General features: G+C 44.5%; 1 protein-coding gene across 4 annotated transcripts in view; it reads right to left on the reverse strand.

Annotated features, from left to right (window-relative positions):
- LOC137416855 (ral GTPase-activating protein subunit alpha-1) overlaps positions 1–15,330 on the reverse strand; it is a 344,184-nt gene that overhangs the window by 37,340 nt on the left and 291,514 nt on the right. For all 4 annotated transcript variants that reach the window (XM_068102513.2, XM_068102512.2, XM_068102510.2 and 1 more), the window contains 2 exons: positions 14,501–14,659; positions 2,632–2,759 (listed from right to left, as the gene is read on the reverse strand). In XM_068102513.2, the coding sequence (XP_067958614.2) occupies positions 2,632–2,759; positions 14,501–14,659 (287 nt within the window). The remainder of the gene's footprint in view (positions 1–2,631; positions 2,760–14,500; positions 14,660–15,330) is intronic.

The following is a 15,330-nucleotide window of genomic DNA, read 5'->3' on the forward strand; positions in this document are numbered from 1 at the left end:
CAGGCGAGATAGGGGGCACCTCGGGACACAAAGGTGATCCCGGGGGAGGAGGCTGTTTCACAGCACCAATTGGTTGTCTGCGACATAAGGGTGAAAAGTGCGAGGAGAGCTCGGCAGGTGAAGTACCAATCGAGAATGAAGGTGTGGAGGTTGAAAGAGGTGACAGTAAGGGAGGCACTAAAAGAGAGGCTGAGTATGGTAGAGGCTGATGTGGTTGAGCTTGAAAGTGGTTGGATGTCAATGAAAGATAGTCTGTTGGGAGCTGTTGGTGAGGTATGTGGATGGACAAAATGACCACCGAGGCACTCGGAAACATAGTGGTGGGATGATGAAGTTGGAAAGAGGATTGACAAGAAGAGGAAGAAGTTCAAGGAGTGGCAGAAGGCGAAGGGTACGGGGGCAGAAAAAGCAGAGCATGAAAGATTAAAGGCAGCCAAGAAGGCTGCAAAGAAAGAGGTAGCAAAGGCGCAGCAGGCATGTCGGAAAATGTTCGGAGAACGCTTGGATTCGGAAGAGGGTCAGAGAGCGGTATTCAGGATTGCAAAGCAGATAGCGAAAGAGAGGTGTGATGTGATGGGGGTGAGTTGCTTGAAGGATGAAGTGGGACAAATCGTTGTGGACCCAGATGGAAATAAAGGAAGATGGAAGAGATATATGGAAATACTGTTGAATGCAGAGAATGAATGGGATGGCAACATAGAGAGTAACCAAGTTTTAGGACCGGCAGAGAAGATAACTGAGAAGGAAGTTGAGGAAGCGATAAAAGCAATGAAGAGTAGAAAAGCGGGAGGGCCGACGGGAGTTGTGGGAGATATGTTGAAGGCAGCAGGAAGTTGGAGTGTGAAGAGAATGACAGAGATCTGAAATCTGGTGGTGAAAGAAGGCCGCATTCCAGTGGATTGGGATCTGAGTACCCTCGTCCCTCTATACAAGGGGAAAGGTGACCCTCTGGACTGTGGCTTGTATCGAGTGATGAAGTCATTGGAGCATGGAATGAAGGTATTGGAAAAGGTGTTGGAGAGGAGGATAAGGAAGAAAGTGAAGATTGACGAAATGCAGTTTGGATTTATGCCAGGAAGAGGCACGACAGACACTTTTTATTGTAAGGCAGTTGCAGGAGAACTACATGTAGAAGAGGAAGAGGTTGTTTCTTGGTTTGTTGATCTGGAGAAAGCATTCGACGCGAAGTAGTGACATGGGCATTGAGGAAGTTAGGAGTGGAGGAATGGTTGATCAGAGTAGTGATGGCAATGTACAAAAGAGTGCGCACAGCTGTAAGGATGAAGGACGGGAACAGTGGTGAGTTTGAGGTGAAGGTGGGAGTGCATCAGGGGTCGGTACTACGTCCACAACTATTTGTAGCTGTGATGGAGGTGCTGGCTCAGAACGTAAAGGAGGGTTTTCGGTGGGAGTTGTTGTATGCAGATGATCTGGTGTTGATTGCGGAAAGTATGCATGGACTGAAGGAAAAGATGAACAAGTGGAAGGAATGTATGGAGACAAAAGGTCTGAAGGTGAATATCGGAAAGATGAAGGTGATGGCAAGTGGTAAAGTATGTGGTGAGGTGGAAAGAACTGGGAAGTGGCCGTGTGCTGTGTGCAGGAAGGGTGTCGGAGTGAACTCCATTCAATGTACAATGTGCGCTGAGTGGGTTCATCAAAAATGTAGTGGTCTGAAAGGGTCATTAACCAGTGTGGCAGCTACATTCAAGTGTAAGGTATGCACAGAGGGAGCTGCAGATGGAGGAAATGTTGAGTTGGATCTTGGAGACGGCGTGAAGCTGGAAGGTGTGAAAACATTTTGCTACCTCGGAGACATGCTGAATGGAGAAGGTGGATCAGACTCGGCAACGGTTGCTGGAGTGAGATGTGCATGGAAGAAGTTTCGGGAACTGAGTGGCGTGCTGACGAGGAGGGGAGTGTCGTTGAAGCTGAAGGGAAAGGTGTATGCTGCATGTGTGAGAAGTGTTATGATTTATGGGAGCGAGACATGGGTAATGAACGTAGAGCAGCAACGAAGGCTGGAAAGAGTGGAAATGCGAATGGTTCGGTGGATGTGCGGAGTATCGTTGAGAGAGAGGAAGACAAATTATGAATTGCGAAAGATGATGGGAATAGAGCCTGTGATTGATGTTGTGAAGAGGAACAGGTTGAGATGGTTTGGTCATGTGTTGAGGAAGGATGAAAGTGACTGGTTGAGAAGAGTGACGGAAATGAATGGAGAAGGAAGTAGAGGACGGGGAAGACAGAGTAAGACTTGGCTAAAGATGGTGGAAGAAGAAATGCGGGCAAGGGGGTTAACAAGGGGGAGATGCAGAAAATAGGGCAAAATGGAGAAGATTGTCATGGGAACCGCAAGGCCAACCCCCGCTCTAGCAGGGAAAATGGCCTTAAAATGCATGTTGTTGAGTTTGTTGTAACGAAGCCTCATAGAAGGGCAAACACGCAGAGTATGTTAATGTACATTGTACTGACATTACAAAACTTACAAAATCCCTGTTGCACTTTCCTGGAAAATGATTTTCAAACCAAATAAGTTTTGGATCTTCAGCACATCTCCGTCTGTGACGAGCCACTTCCACTGATACCAACAGAACTCTCGCATCTTTAAAACAACAATAGAAAGCATACAAGTTCTGGTAGAGCGGGATGAGTGACTTCAGGGCCCGGCTGGCATTGATCGCTGTGGCACGAACTAGACTGGGCAGAATCTTATCATCCACAATGGCTCCATCGAAAAGTGGACCAAAGAAGGGAACCTAAGACAAACAACAACAACACAAAAAACAATATCAGCAAAATGCCAAAATTTGTGAACAAAAAGAAAAAGAACCCACAAATGCCTCTCTGCCAACATTATCGGTAAATGGTTTTTTGTCGACAAGAAAACTCTTGGACACAATAAGCAAGAAAATGAATGAACAAGAAAAGAGGGGAGAGAGGAGCGAAGTTAACACTGCAACCTGCAAGTAAAAGGGTTGGGCTTGGAAGGGTTAATGGTGGAAACAAGTGAATCCTCTTGGATTGCGCTGAGGTTCGGGCATGGAATTTCTAGGAGGAAGTATAATTTGTATGCAATGAAAGTACATGTAATATGGGATCGAGTACGATCGAGTAAGCTTCACCAGTGCGCGTGCGCGAATTTACGTCACGTCGGCAGCGAGAAGGCGTTCCCCAACACGAACCAATCAGGAACTGCCACGCCCACTTATATGATCTCAGAATTCCTGTGACAGGAATTAGCGTTACACTGGCTGGAAGTCATTCGCTAGAGGCGCTTCCTCAGCGCCAATCACCAGTGCGCGTGCGCGAATTTACGTCACGTCGGCAGCGAGAAGGCGTTCCCCAACACGAACCAATCAGGAACTGCCACGCCCACTTATATGATCTCAGAATTCCTGTGACAGGAATTAGCGTTACACTGGCTGGAAGTCAATCGCTAAAGGCGCTTCCTCAGCGCCAATAAAGATTGTAGGTAAGGACAGGGGATGAAAGGATGGGTGATGATGCGGGTTCAGCCAAACAGCATAACATGGGAAAGTTTTCACAATTTACAAACCTTTAATAAGACGATTTAAACTTGTATCAAGGCCCGTAGATTCACAAGTACCGTGAATGCATCCTTTTACAGTATACAGTACTGTCATAGTCAAAGTTGTAATTTTATAATGAATACAAAAACCGAGTTGTAATGATTGGTGGCTTAAAAAAGCTGTTCATATGCTATGCAATATAACCAGCATTGGGCAGTAACAAGTCACTGAATAATAATCTGATTAAGATTGATCTATTTATTACATAGGCAAGAAGGAAGGAAGAGGTCGGGGTTTGGTGGTGGTCTGCATACAGCCTGTGGCCACTTGGCTGCATCATCTTCCGGGGCACGGCTGTACCGCTGAAGCAATGCCTCCTTACCCCCATTACCAATCATCTGGTACTCATTTTGCCAACCTCGGAAAGATGACAGGCTGAGCCAACGCACCTGGTGCTAATTCAACAATATGACGGGGGCTCAAACTCAGGACCCCAAGATCTCAAGCGGGCCACCTAACCGTCAAGCCAACGCCAAAAGGCAAAACCATTAAGATTCAATTAACACACACACTTCACCCCCTGCCCACCCCCCTTACAACTCCAAGTCCGCATAAGTCACTGACTGTTAATACTGTACAAGGTTTCTCATTGAAGTAAATGAAAAGGTAATTCTATGTTCAATGAAATTGACGGAATAGTTTGTGTTTTTTTTTTTTTACTTACAGTAAGTGTGGGAACCAGAAACTCTGAGCCTATACACCACCCATGCACGCTGGGGTCAAAAATGCACAAAACTCGAAATTGTGTGAATATCGATATGTGTGGACATGCAGTGTCCAGATGGACCAAATAACTCTTAAATTAGGTATTCAGCATTATACGTGCTGTGGTTATGACATTTACCCCATTCAGACACAATTGCTCAACTGGCATTTACACGGTGTCCGAACATGATTATACCAAAAAGAAACGTTGAATTGCTTTATTGTTATTTTAAATACTGCACTGACATAAATTTGATATGAATATATATATATATATATATATATGCATTAGACTTGTAAGTTTTAGTTTGTTGTGAATATTGATTGTTATTTTCCGTTTCAGGAGAAACAATATTTTCTGATATATTGAGAAGTCCTCAAGAGAAAGAAATAATTGTGAGATTTGTACATGAATGGGATTCAAAGCTCATCGGCGTTTTCATTGTGAAAACTAGAACGGCAGGAGAGCGCATACATCCGCCTGGTGAACAGTTTTTGTTTTGTATCCCACTGATACGCCGGATCTGGATTCGGACCTGAACCGAAATATAATCGGCTTGTTATTGTCACATAACCAACTCATCCACCAAGTTCAGTCATAACTCGTCCATAACATTTTTAAATATCATGTTATATATATACACAAAGAATTAAGTTAAGCACCCCCACCGTTTTTTTACAACCTCGCACATTACAAGTTTGTTGTCGTCAAAACAGTGTAATATACCCATGTTATTGCTATATTTTCTGGAGAAGTGATATTATGGTCACATAAAAACATAACAATCATGCCGTTGTCAATATTTTATTCTGAATAATTTAAGGTGAAATTTTTTGGGAATTTTAGGCATATTTTCACCTCAATTTAAGTATGGAGCTATAGGTCCATCACGGACAGTGTGGATGACGTTTATGTTTTCTAACGTACAGTCATTGTTCTGAGAAGACCTCTAGCGATCTTTGCGTCAATAACGTGTGTAGGACCCACGTGATCGGATCACTGACTCAACCCTACGTCTCATAGACCCTGTAAGCCGTCGTATGCGTTGCTGTGGCAGGTTGTTCCATTCCCGATGTAATGCACGTTCGGGACATGTTGGGACGACAAATTGCGAAGATGGTCCCTCCAATAGCCAATCTGGATGAATTGGAACGTGCATTACATCGGGAATGGAACAACCTGCCACAGCAACGCATACGACGGCTTACAGGGTCTATGAGACGTAGGGTTGAGTCAGTGATCCGATCACGTGGGTCCTACACACGTTATTGACGCAAAGATCGCTAGAGGTCTTCTCAGAACAATGACTGTACGTTAGAAAACATAAACGTCATCCACACTGTCCGTGATGGACCTATAGCTCCATACTTAAATTGAGGTGAAAATATGCCTAAAATTCCCCAAAAATTTCACCTTAAATTATTCAGAATAAAATATTGAAAACGGCATGATTGTTATGTTTTTATGTGACCATAATATCACTTCTCCAGAAAATATAGCAATAACATGGGTATATTACACTGTTTTGACGACAACAAACTTGTAATGTGCGAGGTTGTAAAAAAACGGGGGGGGGGGGGGGGGTGCTTAACTTAATTCTTTGTGTATATATATATATTACTTTTCACCGGATCTCTCAATGGTGAACAATCACTTTTTTTTTCTTTTTTTTTGTATACAAGATCGAGGCTCGTGAACGAGCCAACATTAATCACACAAAAAGTCAAGCCGACACATAAAACACAAAATAAGGGGAGCGGTAGACAAGATGGGGAGAGAGGGGGAAGGACAGAAACACAACATTTGAGAGCAGGGACATCGGGAGAAAAAAGAGGGCTTGGGGGGAGGTAGGAGAGGTATAAAACATATGGACACTGCAAGGACTTCCAGGAAAGAAGTTGGAATTTCAAAAAACTGTATCTGGGGTGAATTATCAGGGGTAGAAAAGATCAAGGTTTTGGATGGGGGAAGATAAGAGATGGTGGTGAACAGCTGTTTTTGAAGACCTGGAGGGAGGAGTGGGATCGAAGGGAGTGGGGGAGTTTGTTCCAGAGGCGGGAGAAAAGGGGAATGCAAGAGTGAAGGTGAGCAGAGAGCCTATATTTTGGCAGTTTAACCATAAGAGGGTTGCTCGCAGATATTGTGCGACCTGTAGGAATATTTGGGGGACAGAGCACAGAGAGAGCTGGGGGAGCAAGGCCGGAGAGGAGTCAGTAGAAGACAGAAAGACCACCAACCTGCCTGCGGTGAGTGAGTGAAAGGCCCTCGAAGTTAGCTTCATCGCAGGAGATTCCAATGATTCTGAAAGCTTTGGTTTCAACAGCGTGAAGCCGAGCTAGGTGTGAGGCAGGAGCACCGGCCCAGAGAAGGGAGCAGTATTCCATTGAGCTGCGGATGAAAGCCTTGTATGTGGTGAGGAGCTCAGGTGTGCCAAATAAGGACTTCGCACGATGGAGGATGCCCAGTCGGCGACTGGCTTTGGAGGCCAGCTTGGAAATGTGGTTTTCCCAAGAAAGATCATGGCAGATAGTGAGACCCAAAAGCTTGAGTGACAGAACTTCTTGGAGAGGATTATTCAGAAAGTGGATGGGTGGGTTGTCCAGTCGGTCTTTTCGGAGAGACATAGTAGGAGTGTGAGATTTGTCAGGATTGAAAGACATGTTCCACTTGTTTGACCAGTCTGTGATTTTGTCCAGGTCTGCAGACTGCCGATCTGAGGGATGAGGAATGGAGCGGCAGAGAGTGGAGTCATCAGCAAAGAGACAGAGAGGCTTTTCCAGAGAGTCGGAGAGATCATTGATGAAGACCAGAAATAGCACAGGGCCCAGAACACTACCAGCCAGAACAGGCAGGGGCGATGAGAGAAATCCATTCAGATTCGACCAGAGAGGAAGTCCACAAGTCATGAGTGGAGATTTCCATGGATACCATAGGAGGAGAGTTTGGTGAGCAGAGCTGGGTGCCAGACCGTATCGAAGGCACGTGATATGTCAAGGGAGACAGCTCTGAATTCCTGTTTGGCATTGAGGACCTCTATCCATTGTTGAGACAGCAGAAGCAACATGTCCAGAGTAGAATGCCCTGGTCTGAATTCAAATTGATGATCAGAGATCAAGCCGTTGGAGAAGAGGAAGGATTTGATATCCGAAGCAATGATGGATTCCATGACTTTGCTGATAAATTGGGAGCAGGCTGATTGGTCTGTAGTTGCATGGATCTGTTTTTGCACCTTTTTGTGGAAAGCGGTAATGTTTGCTGATTTCCAAGATGCTGGCAGATGACCATGAGCAAAAGAGAGGGTGAAGAGAACAGAGAGAGGGAGTGAAAGAGCGGCAGAGCAGGATTTTAGGACCCGTGGGCTGATGCCATCTGGTCCACTTAAAAATTAAATAACTCCTGTAGCCGAATCCAAATTCAGATCTTCACCAAAAGCGAAATGATTAGCCCTTTTCACACACACAACATCTCCACCAAGTTTGATCCAAATCCGTCCATAACTTTTTGAGATATCCTGCTATATGTTGGTATTAGCCCGATCTCCCAAAGGTGAAGAATCACTTAAGAATTAAATAATTCCCATATCCGAATCCATATTCAGATCTTCACCAAAATTGAATCGAATCGTCCATGTCAGACACCCAACCGGTCCACCAAGTTTCGTCCAAATCTGTAAAAAAGAAAAATTTGTATCGTGTATCGTTTTTCGTCCGAATCCGTCCACAACGTTTTGAGATATCTTGTTCACAAACGGACAGTCAAATGAAAAATCACTCATCGAGCGACACTTGGCAAAACAGAACAAAGTAGAATGGCACTCAGTGGAGCATCCTTTTGACCTCAAAAATAACAAGCGTTACGCCTAGGTCCCCCGTCGGTGAAGTGATGTGAGTTGACAAAGTGGAAGATGCAAGGCGGCCATCTTGGATTTTGACGTGGCGACGCAATTTTCAATAGCGTTCTTCCTTATGTCTAGATACACCCACACACCAGATTAGAAGTTGGTACTTCGCTTATTTTTAAAGATATTCCGCTCACAAGGTTGACATACATGGCGTCAGACATACATGGCGGCGGCCATCTTGGATTTTGACGTGGGTTGCAGCCACACACCAAATTATAATTTGGTCCTTCGCTTACGCACGCACGCACGAACGGACGCACGCACGGACGAACGGACGCATGCACGGACGCACTCACACACAGACGGAGGGGAAAACCGTAGTCCTTTCACTCCGCGGTGCGACGGGGGACAATTAGTGGTTGAATTCAGTGACCTGATATGCAAATCGTCTTCAAACTTTAAGTTAATCAGATGAAAATTGTCAATTTTAGAAATTTGGCCTATGTTGACCTTTTGGCCAATACAACAGGCATTTTAAGGCCAGTTTCCCTGCAAGAGCGGGGGTTAGCCTTGCGGTCCCCATGACAATCTTCTGCATTTTGCCCTATTTTCTGCATCTCCCCTTGTTAACCCCCTTGCCCGCATTTCTTCTTCGACCATCTTTAGCCAAGTCTTTCTCGGTCTTCCCCGTCCTGTACTTCCTTCCACATTCATTTCCATCACTCTTCTCAACCAGTCACCTTCATCCTTCCTCAACAAGTGACCAAACCATCTCAAACTGTTTCTCTTCACAGCATTCATCACAGGCTCGATTCCCATCATATTTTGCAATTCATCATTTGCCTTCCTCTCTCTCAACGATACTCCACACATCCACTGAACCATTCGCATTTCCACCCTTTCCAGCATTACCCATGTCTCGCTCACATAAATCATAACACTTCTCACACATGCAGCATACACCTTTCCCTTCAGCTTCAACGACACTCCCCTCCTCGTCAGCACGCCACTCAGTTCATGAAACTTCTTCCATGCACATCCACCTTCTCCATTCAGCATGTCTCCTAGGTAACAAAATGTTTTCACACCTTCCAGCTTCCTGCCATCTCCAAGATCGAACTCAACATTTCCTCCATCTGCAGCTCCCTCTGTGCACACCTTGCACTTGAATGTAGCTGCCACACTGGTTAATGACCCTCTCAGACCACTACATTTTTGATGAACCCACTCAGCACACATTGTACATTGAATGGAATTCACTCTGACACCCTTCCTGCACACAGCACATGGCCACTTCCCAGTTCTTTCCACCTCACCACATGCTTTACCATTTGCCATCACCTTCGTTTTTCCGATATTTACCTTCAGACCTTTTGTCTCCATACATTCCTTCCACTTGTTCATCTTCTCCTTCAGTCCATCCATACTTTCTGCAATCAACACCAGATCATCTGCATGCAACAACTCCCACGGTACGTTCTGAGCCAGCACCTCCATCATAGCTATAAATAGTAGTGGGCTTAGTACTGACCACTGATGCACTCCCACCTTCACCTCAAACTCACCACTGTTCCCGTCCTTCTTCCTTACAGCTGTGCACGCTCTTTTGTACATTGCCATCACTACTCTGATCAACCATTCCTCCACTCCTAACTTCCTCAATGCCCATGTCACTACTTCACGTGGAACCCTATCGAATGCTTTCTCCAGATCAACAAACCCAAGAAACAACTTCTTCCTCTTCTCCATGTACTTCTCCTGCAACTGCCTCACAATAAAAAGCGCATATATCGTTCCTCTTCCTGGCATAAATCCAAGGTGCATTTCGTCGATCTTCACTTTCTTCTTTTTCCCCCTCTCCAACACCCTTTCCAATACCTTCATTCCATGCTCCAATAACTTTATCGCTCGATACGAGCCACAGTCCAGAGGGTCACCTTTCCCCTTGTATAGAGGGACGAGGGTACTCAGTTCCCAATCCACTGGAATGCGGCCATCTCTCACCACCAGAATGCAGATCTCAGTCATTCTCTTCACACCCCAACTTCCCGCTGCTTTCAACATATCTCCCACAACTCCCGTCGGCCCTCCCGCTTTTCCACTCTTCATTGCTTTTATCGCTTCCTCAACTTCCTTCTCGGTTATCTTCTCTGCCGGTCCGAAAACTGGGTTACTCTCGATGTTGCCATCCCGTTCATTCTCTGCATTCAACAGCATTTCCATATATCTCTTCCATCTTCCTTTAATTCCATCTGGATCCACAACGATTTGTCCCACTTCATCCTTCAAGCAACTCACCCCCATCACATCACACCTCTCTTTTGCTATCTGCTTTGCAATCCTGAATACCGTTCTCTGACCCTCTTCCGAATCCAAGCGTTCTCCGAACATTTTCCGACATGCCTCCTGCGCCTTTGCTACCTCTTTCTTTGCAGCCTTCTAACTTTCATGCTCTGCCTTTTCTGCCCCATACCCTTCACCTTCTGCCACTCCTTGAACTTCTTCCTCTTCTCGTCAATCCCCTTTCCAACTTCATCATCCCACCACCATGTTTCCGAGTACCTCGGTGGTCCTTTTGTCCATCCACATACCTCACCAACGGCTCCCAACAGACTATCTTTCATTGACATCCAACCACTTTCAAGCTCAACCACATCATCCTCTGCCATATTCAGCCTCTCTTTTAATGCCTCCCTCACTGTCACCTCTTTCAACCTCCACACCTTCATTCTCGGTTGGTACTTCACCCGCCGAGCTCTCCTCGCACCTTTCACCCTTATGTCGCAGACAACCAAGTGGTTCTGTGAAACAGCCTCCTCCCCCGGGATCACCTTTGTGTCCCGGAGGTGCCCCCTATCTCGCCTACGCACCATCAGGTAGTCAACGGTTGTCGTCGACCCACCTGACGTGTATGTAACAAGCTTATTATCCTCTTTCTGGAACTGAGTATTACAAATCAACAAATCAGCTCCATCAGCAAACTCCAAAATCCTTTCACCTTCTCCATTTCTCACACCATATCCGTGACCCCCATGAACTCCCTCAAAACCGTCCATACTCCTTCCCACATGTCCATTTAGGTCTCCTCCTACCAATGTTGGCCAATGTTGACCTCAAAAATAGTTGGTGATTGAATTCAGTAAGCTGATATGAAAATCATATTCAAATTTCAAGTCAATCGGATGAAAATTGAGGATTTTAGAAATTTTAAATTGTTGTTGACCTTTGGCCTTTGTTGACCTTTTAGCCTATGTTGACCTCAAAAATAGTTGGTGGTTGAATTCAGTTAGCCGATATGAAAATCCTATTCAAATATCAAGTCAATCGGATGAAAATTGAGGATTTTACAAATTTGAAAAAAGTGGTTCACCTTTGGCCTATGTTGACCTTTTGGCCTATTTTGATCTCAAAAATAGTTCGTGTTTGAATTCAGTTCGCCGATATGAAAATCACATTCAAATTCCAAGTCAATCGGATGAAAATTGAGGATTTTAGAAATTCGAAAAAAAGTTGTTGACCTTTGGCCTATGTTGACCTTTTGACATCAAAAATATATAGGATTTTGTCGGACCACAAACTCTACCATTTGGTGAAGTTTCATAAAGATCGGTTTAAAATTGTGACCTGTTGGCAAGCATAAGTGAGCGGATAAACAAACAAATACACACACACACAAACCGGAGTGATCAACATACAGTGGAACCTTGACTTACGAGTGCCCCAACTTACGAGTTTTTCGAGATACGAGCCGTTGCTCGGGCGGTTTATTGCTTTGAGATGCGAGCCGAGATCTGAGTTACGAGCTTTCGCCACCCGGTCACGTGGTTATCTTGCCGTGCAAGTACAGTATCTCTGCCGTATAGCGCTGCATTTTTGTTTTCGCATGTTGGTTATTTTGAGTTTACGCCACCAGGTGGGTTCTGGTCAAGTGGTTATCTTGCCGTGCAAGTACAGTATCTCTGCCGTATAGCACTGCATTTTTGTTTTCGCATGTTGGTTATTTTGAGTTTACGCCACCAGGTGGGTTCTGGTCACGTGGTTATCTTGCCGTGCAAGTACAGTATCTCTGCCGTATAGCGCTGCATTTTTGTTTTCGCATGTTGGTTATTTTGAGTTTACGCCACCAGGTGGGTTCCGGTCACGTGGTTATCTTGCCGTGCAAGTACAGTATCTCTGCTGTATAGCGCTGCATTTTTGTTTTCGCATGTTGGTTATTTTGGAAAATTTCTTAGTTTTAACCATGGGGCCTAAGAAAGTGAGTGCCAAGTGCAGTGCTGAGAAGAAGAAGAGGATGATGAGCTTGGCTATAAAACACGCAATCGTCGAACAACATGAGCGAGGTGTGCGTGTTGTCGACTTGGTGAGGCGGATGTGAAGGCAGCTGAAGATTTTATTATAACTGAGAAGAAGAAGAGGATGATGTGCTTGGATATAAAACACGCAATCGTCGAAAAACATGAGCGAGGTGTGCGTGTTGTCGACTTGGTGAGGCGGATGTGAAGGCAGCTGAAGATTTTATTATAACTTTTGCCGAACTGATAGAAGCCGAACGATACATCCCCCAGCAAATCTTCAACTGTGACGAGACAGGGCTCTTCTGGAAAAAGATGCCGAGGAGGACGTATATAACGGCAGAGGAGAAGAGCATGCCAGGCCACAACTTGTTCAGAGTGCCGGCGATAGCTCGCCTTCTCTTTGTGGAAAACACGGTGAGATCCTTAACATCCAACAACTAATGGGACGCAAACGGGGCGCCCAGTTTAGCGGTACACACATTGATGAATCACCCTGCCTGTGATTCACCCATGACAGGTTATAGCTGGGTCGGGATTCAAACCCAGGCTGGACAGTTTAGACTTTAGAGTCAAGTGTGCGTACCTCCAGTCCAGGCCATCCTGCCAACTTGTATGCTGCATACAGGTGAAATATAAAGCGCGAGATATTTTTATATATACCGTATATTAAAAAAAAAAATTGGTGTGGTTTTTGGCGGGCTGGAACGGATTAATAGCATTTCAATGCATTTTAATGGGGAAATTTGATTTGAGAAACGAGCAATTTGAGTTACGAGCTCGGTCACAGAACGAATTAAACTCATAAGTCAAGGTTCCACTGTAGTTGCAATTTTTTTTTTTTGCCAAGTAACAAGAAAACAAGACAGCAAACAAACAAACAACCAGATTGAAAACCGAGTACTCCCTTTCAGCGTGCGTCATTGCCGAGCCCCCCTCGGTGCCTGACAATGATGTCATGCAGCGCCTAGAGATGGCATAGGAAAGGTGCGGTGTACAAGAGGCCAATCCTGGCTGAATTACCACGTCACTTTCAGACCATGATTAAAAACCCAGCTGGCCCATGAATGACCTTCAGGGAAGAAATCAACCTGCCATACCTCTGGAAGGAGAACTGTACCTGCTGTGCTGTGCCTAGTTAGTTTGATAAGTGATGCCTGTTTACACATCCTGATCGATTTTTAATGCCTTCCGGTATTCAAATGCTACCTATCCCCATCACAAAAGGGAGAAAACCTTGAAAAAAATTGCTACACAAATTAAAATGACTGCAACAAAAAGTTTCTGCATTCAGTTAAATATGTGCAGCAAGTTTATAACAAAAGTGTCGCACAATGTTGTTTGTGTTGTACAAGTGTTAAGTGAGAGAGCACATTGTAGAATCGTGCTCATGCCATGTTTAATGTGTATACAACCTTTTCAGTGGGATATCTGCATTGTATCATTTGGGTTTCAGTAGAACAGATCCCTGTTCTCATTTTATTAATGTTCATAGTTACAGAATCATTTTTACAATAACATTCATTCTTCTTCTTTTTTATGCAACACATGGCTGCAAGTAACATCATTGGCTGAGGGGGGCATGGCTCTGCCGCTGATGCAGTGCCCCCTGTAGGTTAGTCCTGGAATTTGCATTTTATCCAGGGTACCAGCAATAGCTCGCCTACTCTTCTGTGGGATCTTTAACGTCCATCAATGATAATGCCGGCAGACGAGACACCCAGTTTAATGTCCATCTGAAGGACGGCACGCACACATTGATGCCTCGCCGTGCCTGCGAGACACCAGGATGACAGTTTATAGCTGGGTCGAGATTCAACCCCAGGATAGACGGCTCAGAGGTGAGTATGTAACTCTAGGCCATCCTGCCAGCCCCCAGACATTCAGATAAGGATCCAAACCTTGCCCACTCTCCTAATGAACCAGTGATGTCATAGTCAGCTCACAGTAGTTGCATTTTAAAGGGGATGTCCCAAACTCTTTCAATGAAATGCACAGATGAATAAAATAAATAACAATATTAAAAATAAACAAATTAATATGCTTTCAGTTATTTTTATGTATGTACCTCAGGCTTCTTGATTATTTGAATGCTGAAAAGGTGATTCCTGGTTGGATAGATGATGATGAGAACATCACCAAACTCTGTCGGAACAATTCCTCGGCGGTAATCTCGTGTGTGCTCGGACCAGATGATGTGCACCTCATCGTTTCCAATGTGTCTCAGCTGCAGTACACAAAAATGTGCATCAATGTTCATTGTGATAATAACAATTTCAAACAAAGATTTACCATATCCAACATGGATTTTGACAATAATGAGAAACAGGTCGGCTATCATATACCAAAAATCATTTTCTTAACTTTGGGACCGAAATGCTCACTCCATGATGGACCTGAACCATCAACTAATCGGCTTGTTCTTGACACTTACCCAACACATCCACCAACTTTTATCAGTCATCCACAACTTTTTTCAAAATCATGCAACATATAGTATTTGGCCCTTTCACTCAATGGAGAAGAATCACTCAAATAATTTAAATAACTCTCGTATCCGATAGATATCTCGATATCTCCGATATCTCGTATCTCGTAATATTCATTAATTCATTCATCCGGATCCTGATTCGGATCTTCACTGAAATATAATAATTTCATCCTTGCCACATACTCAACCTCTCCATCAAATTTCATCCGAATCTGTCCACAACTCTTTGAGATAGCCTGTTCATAAACAACCAGACAAATAATCAAACAAGAAAGACGTCGAGTGGAGCACGATACTTGCAAAATCCACCCCCGCACCCTCCAATAAAAGTTGCCATTGAGACATTAAATTGTCCATTCCATAAAGATTGAAATTGACAATCTTAATCATATCTCGGGTAAATTGGA

Source organism: Myxine glutinosa, chromosome 11 (genome assembly GCF_964187855.1).
Source record: "Myxine glutinosa chromosome 11, kmMyxGlut1.1, whole genome shotgun sequence".
Taxonomy (NCBI): Eukaryota; Metazoa; Chordata; class Myxini; order Myxiniformes; family Myxinidae; genus Myxine; species Myxine glutinosa.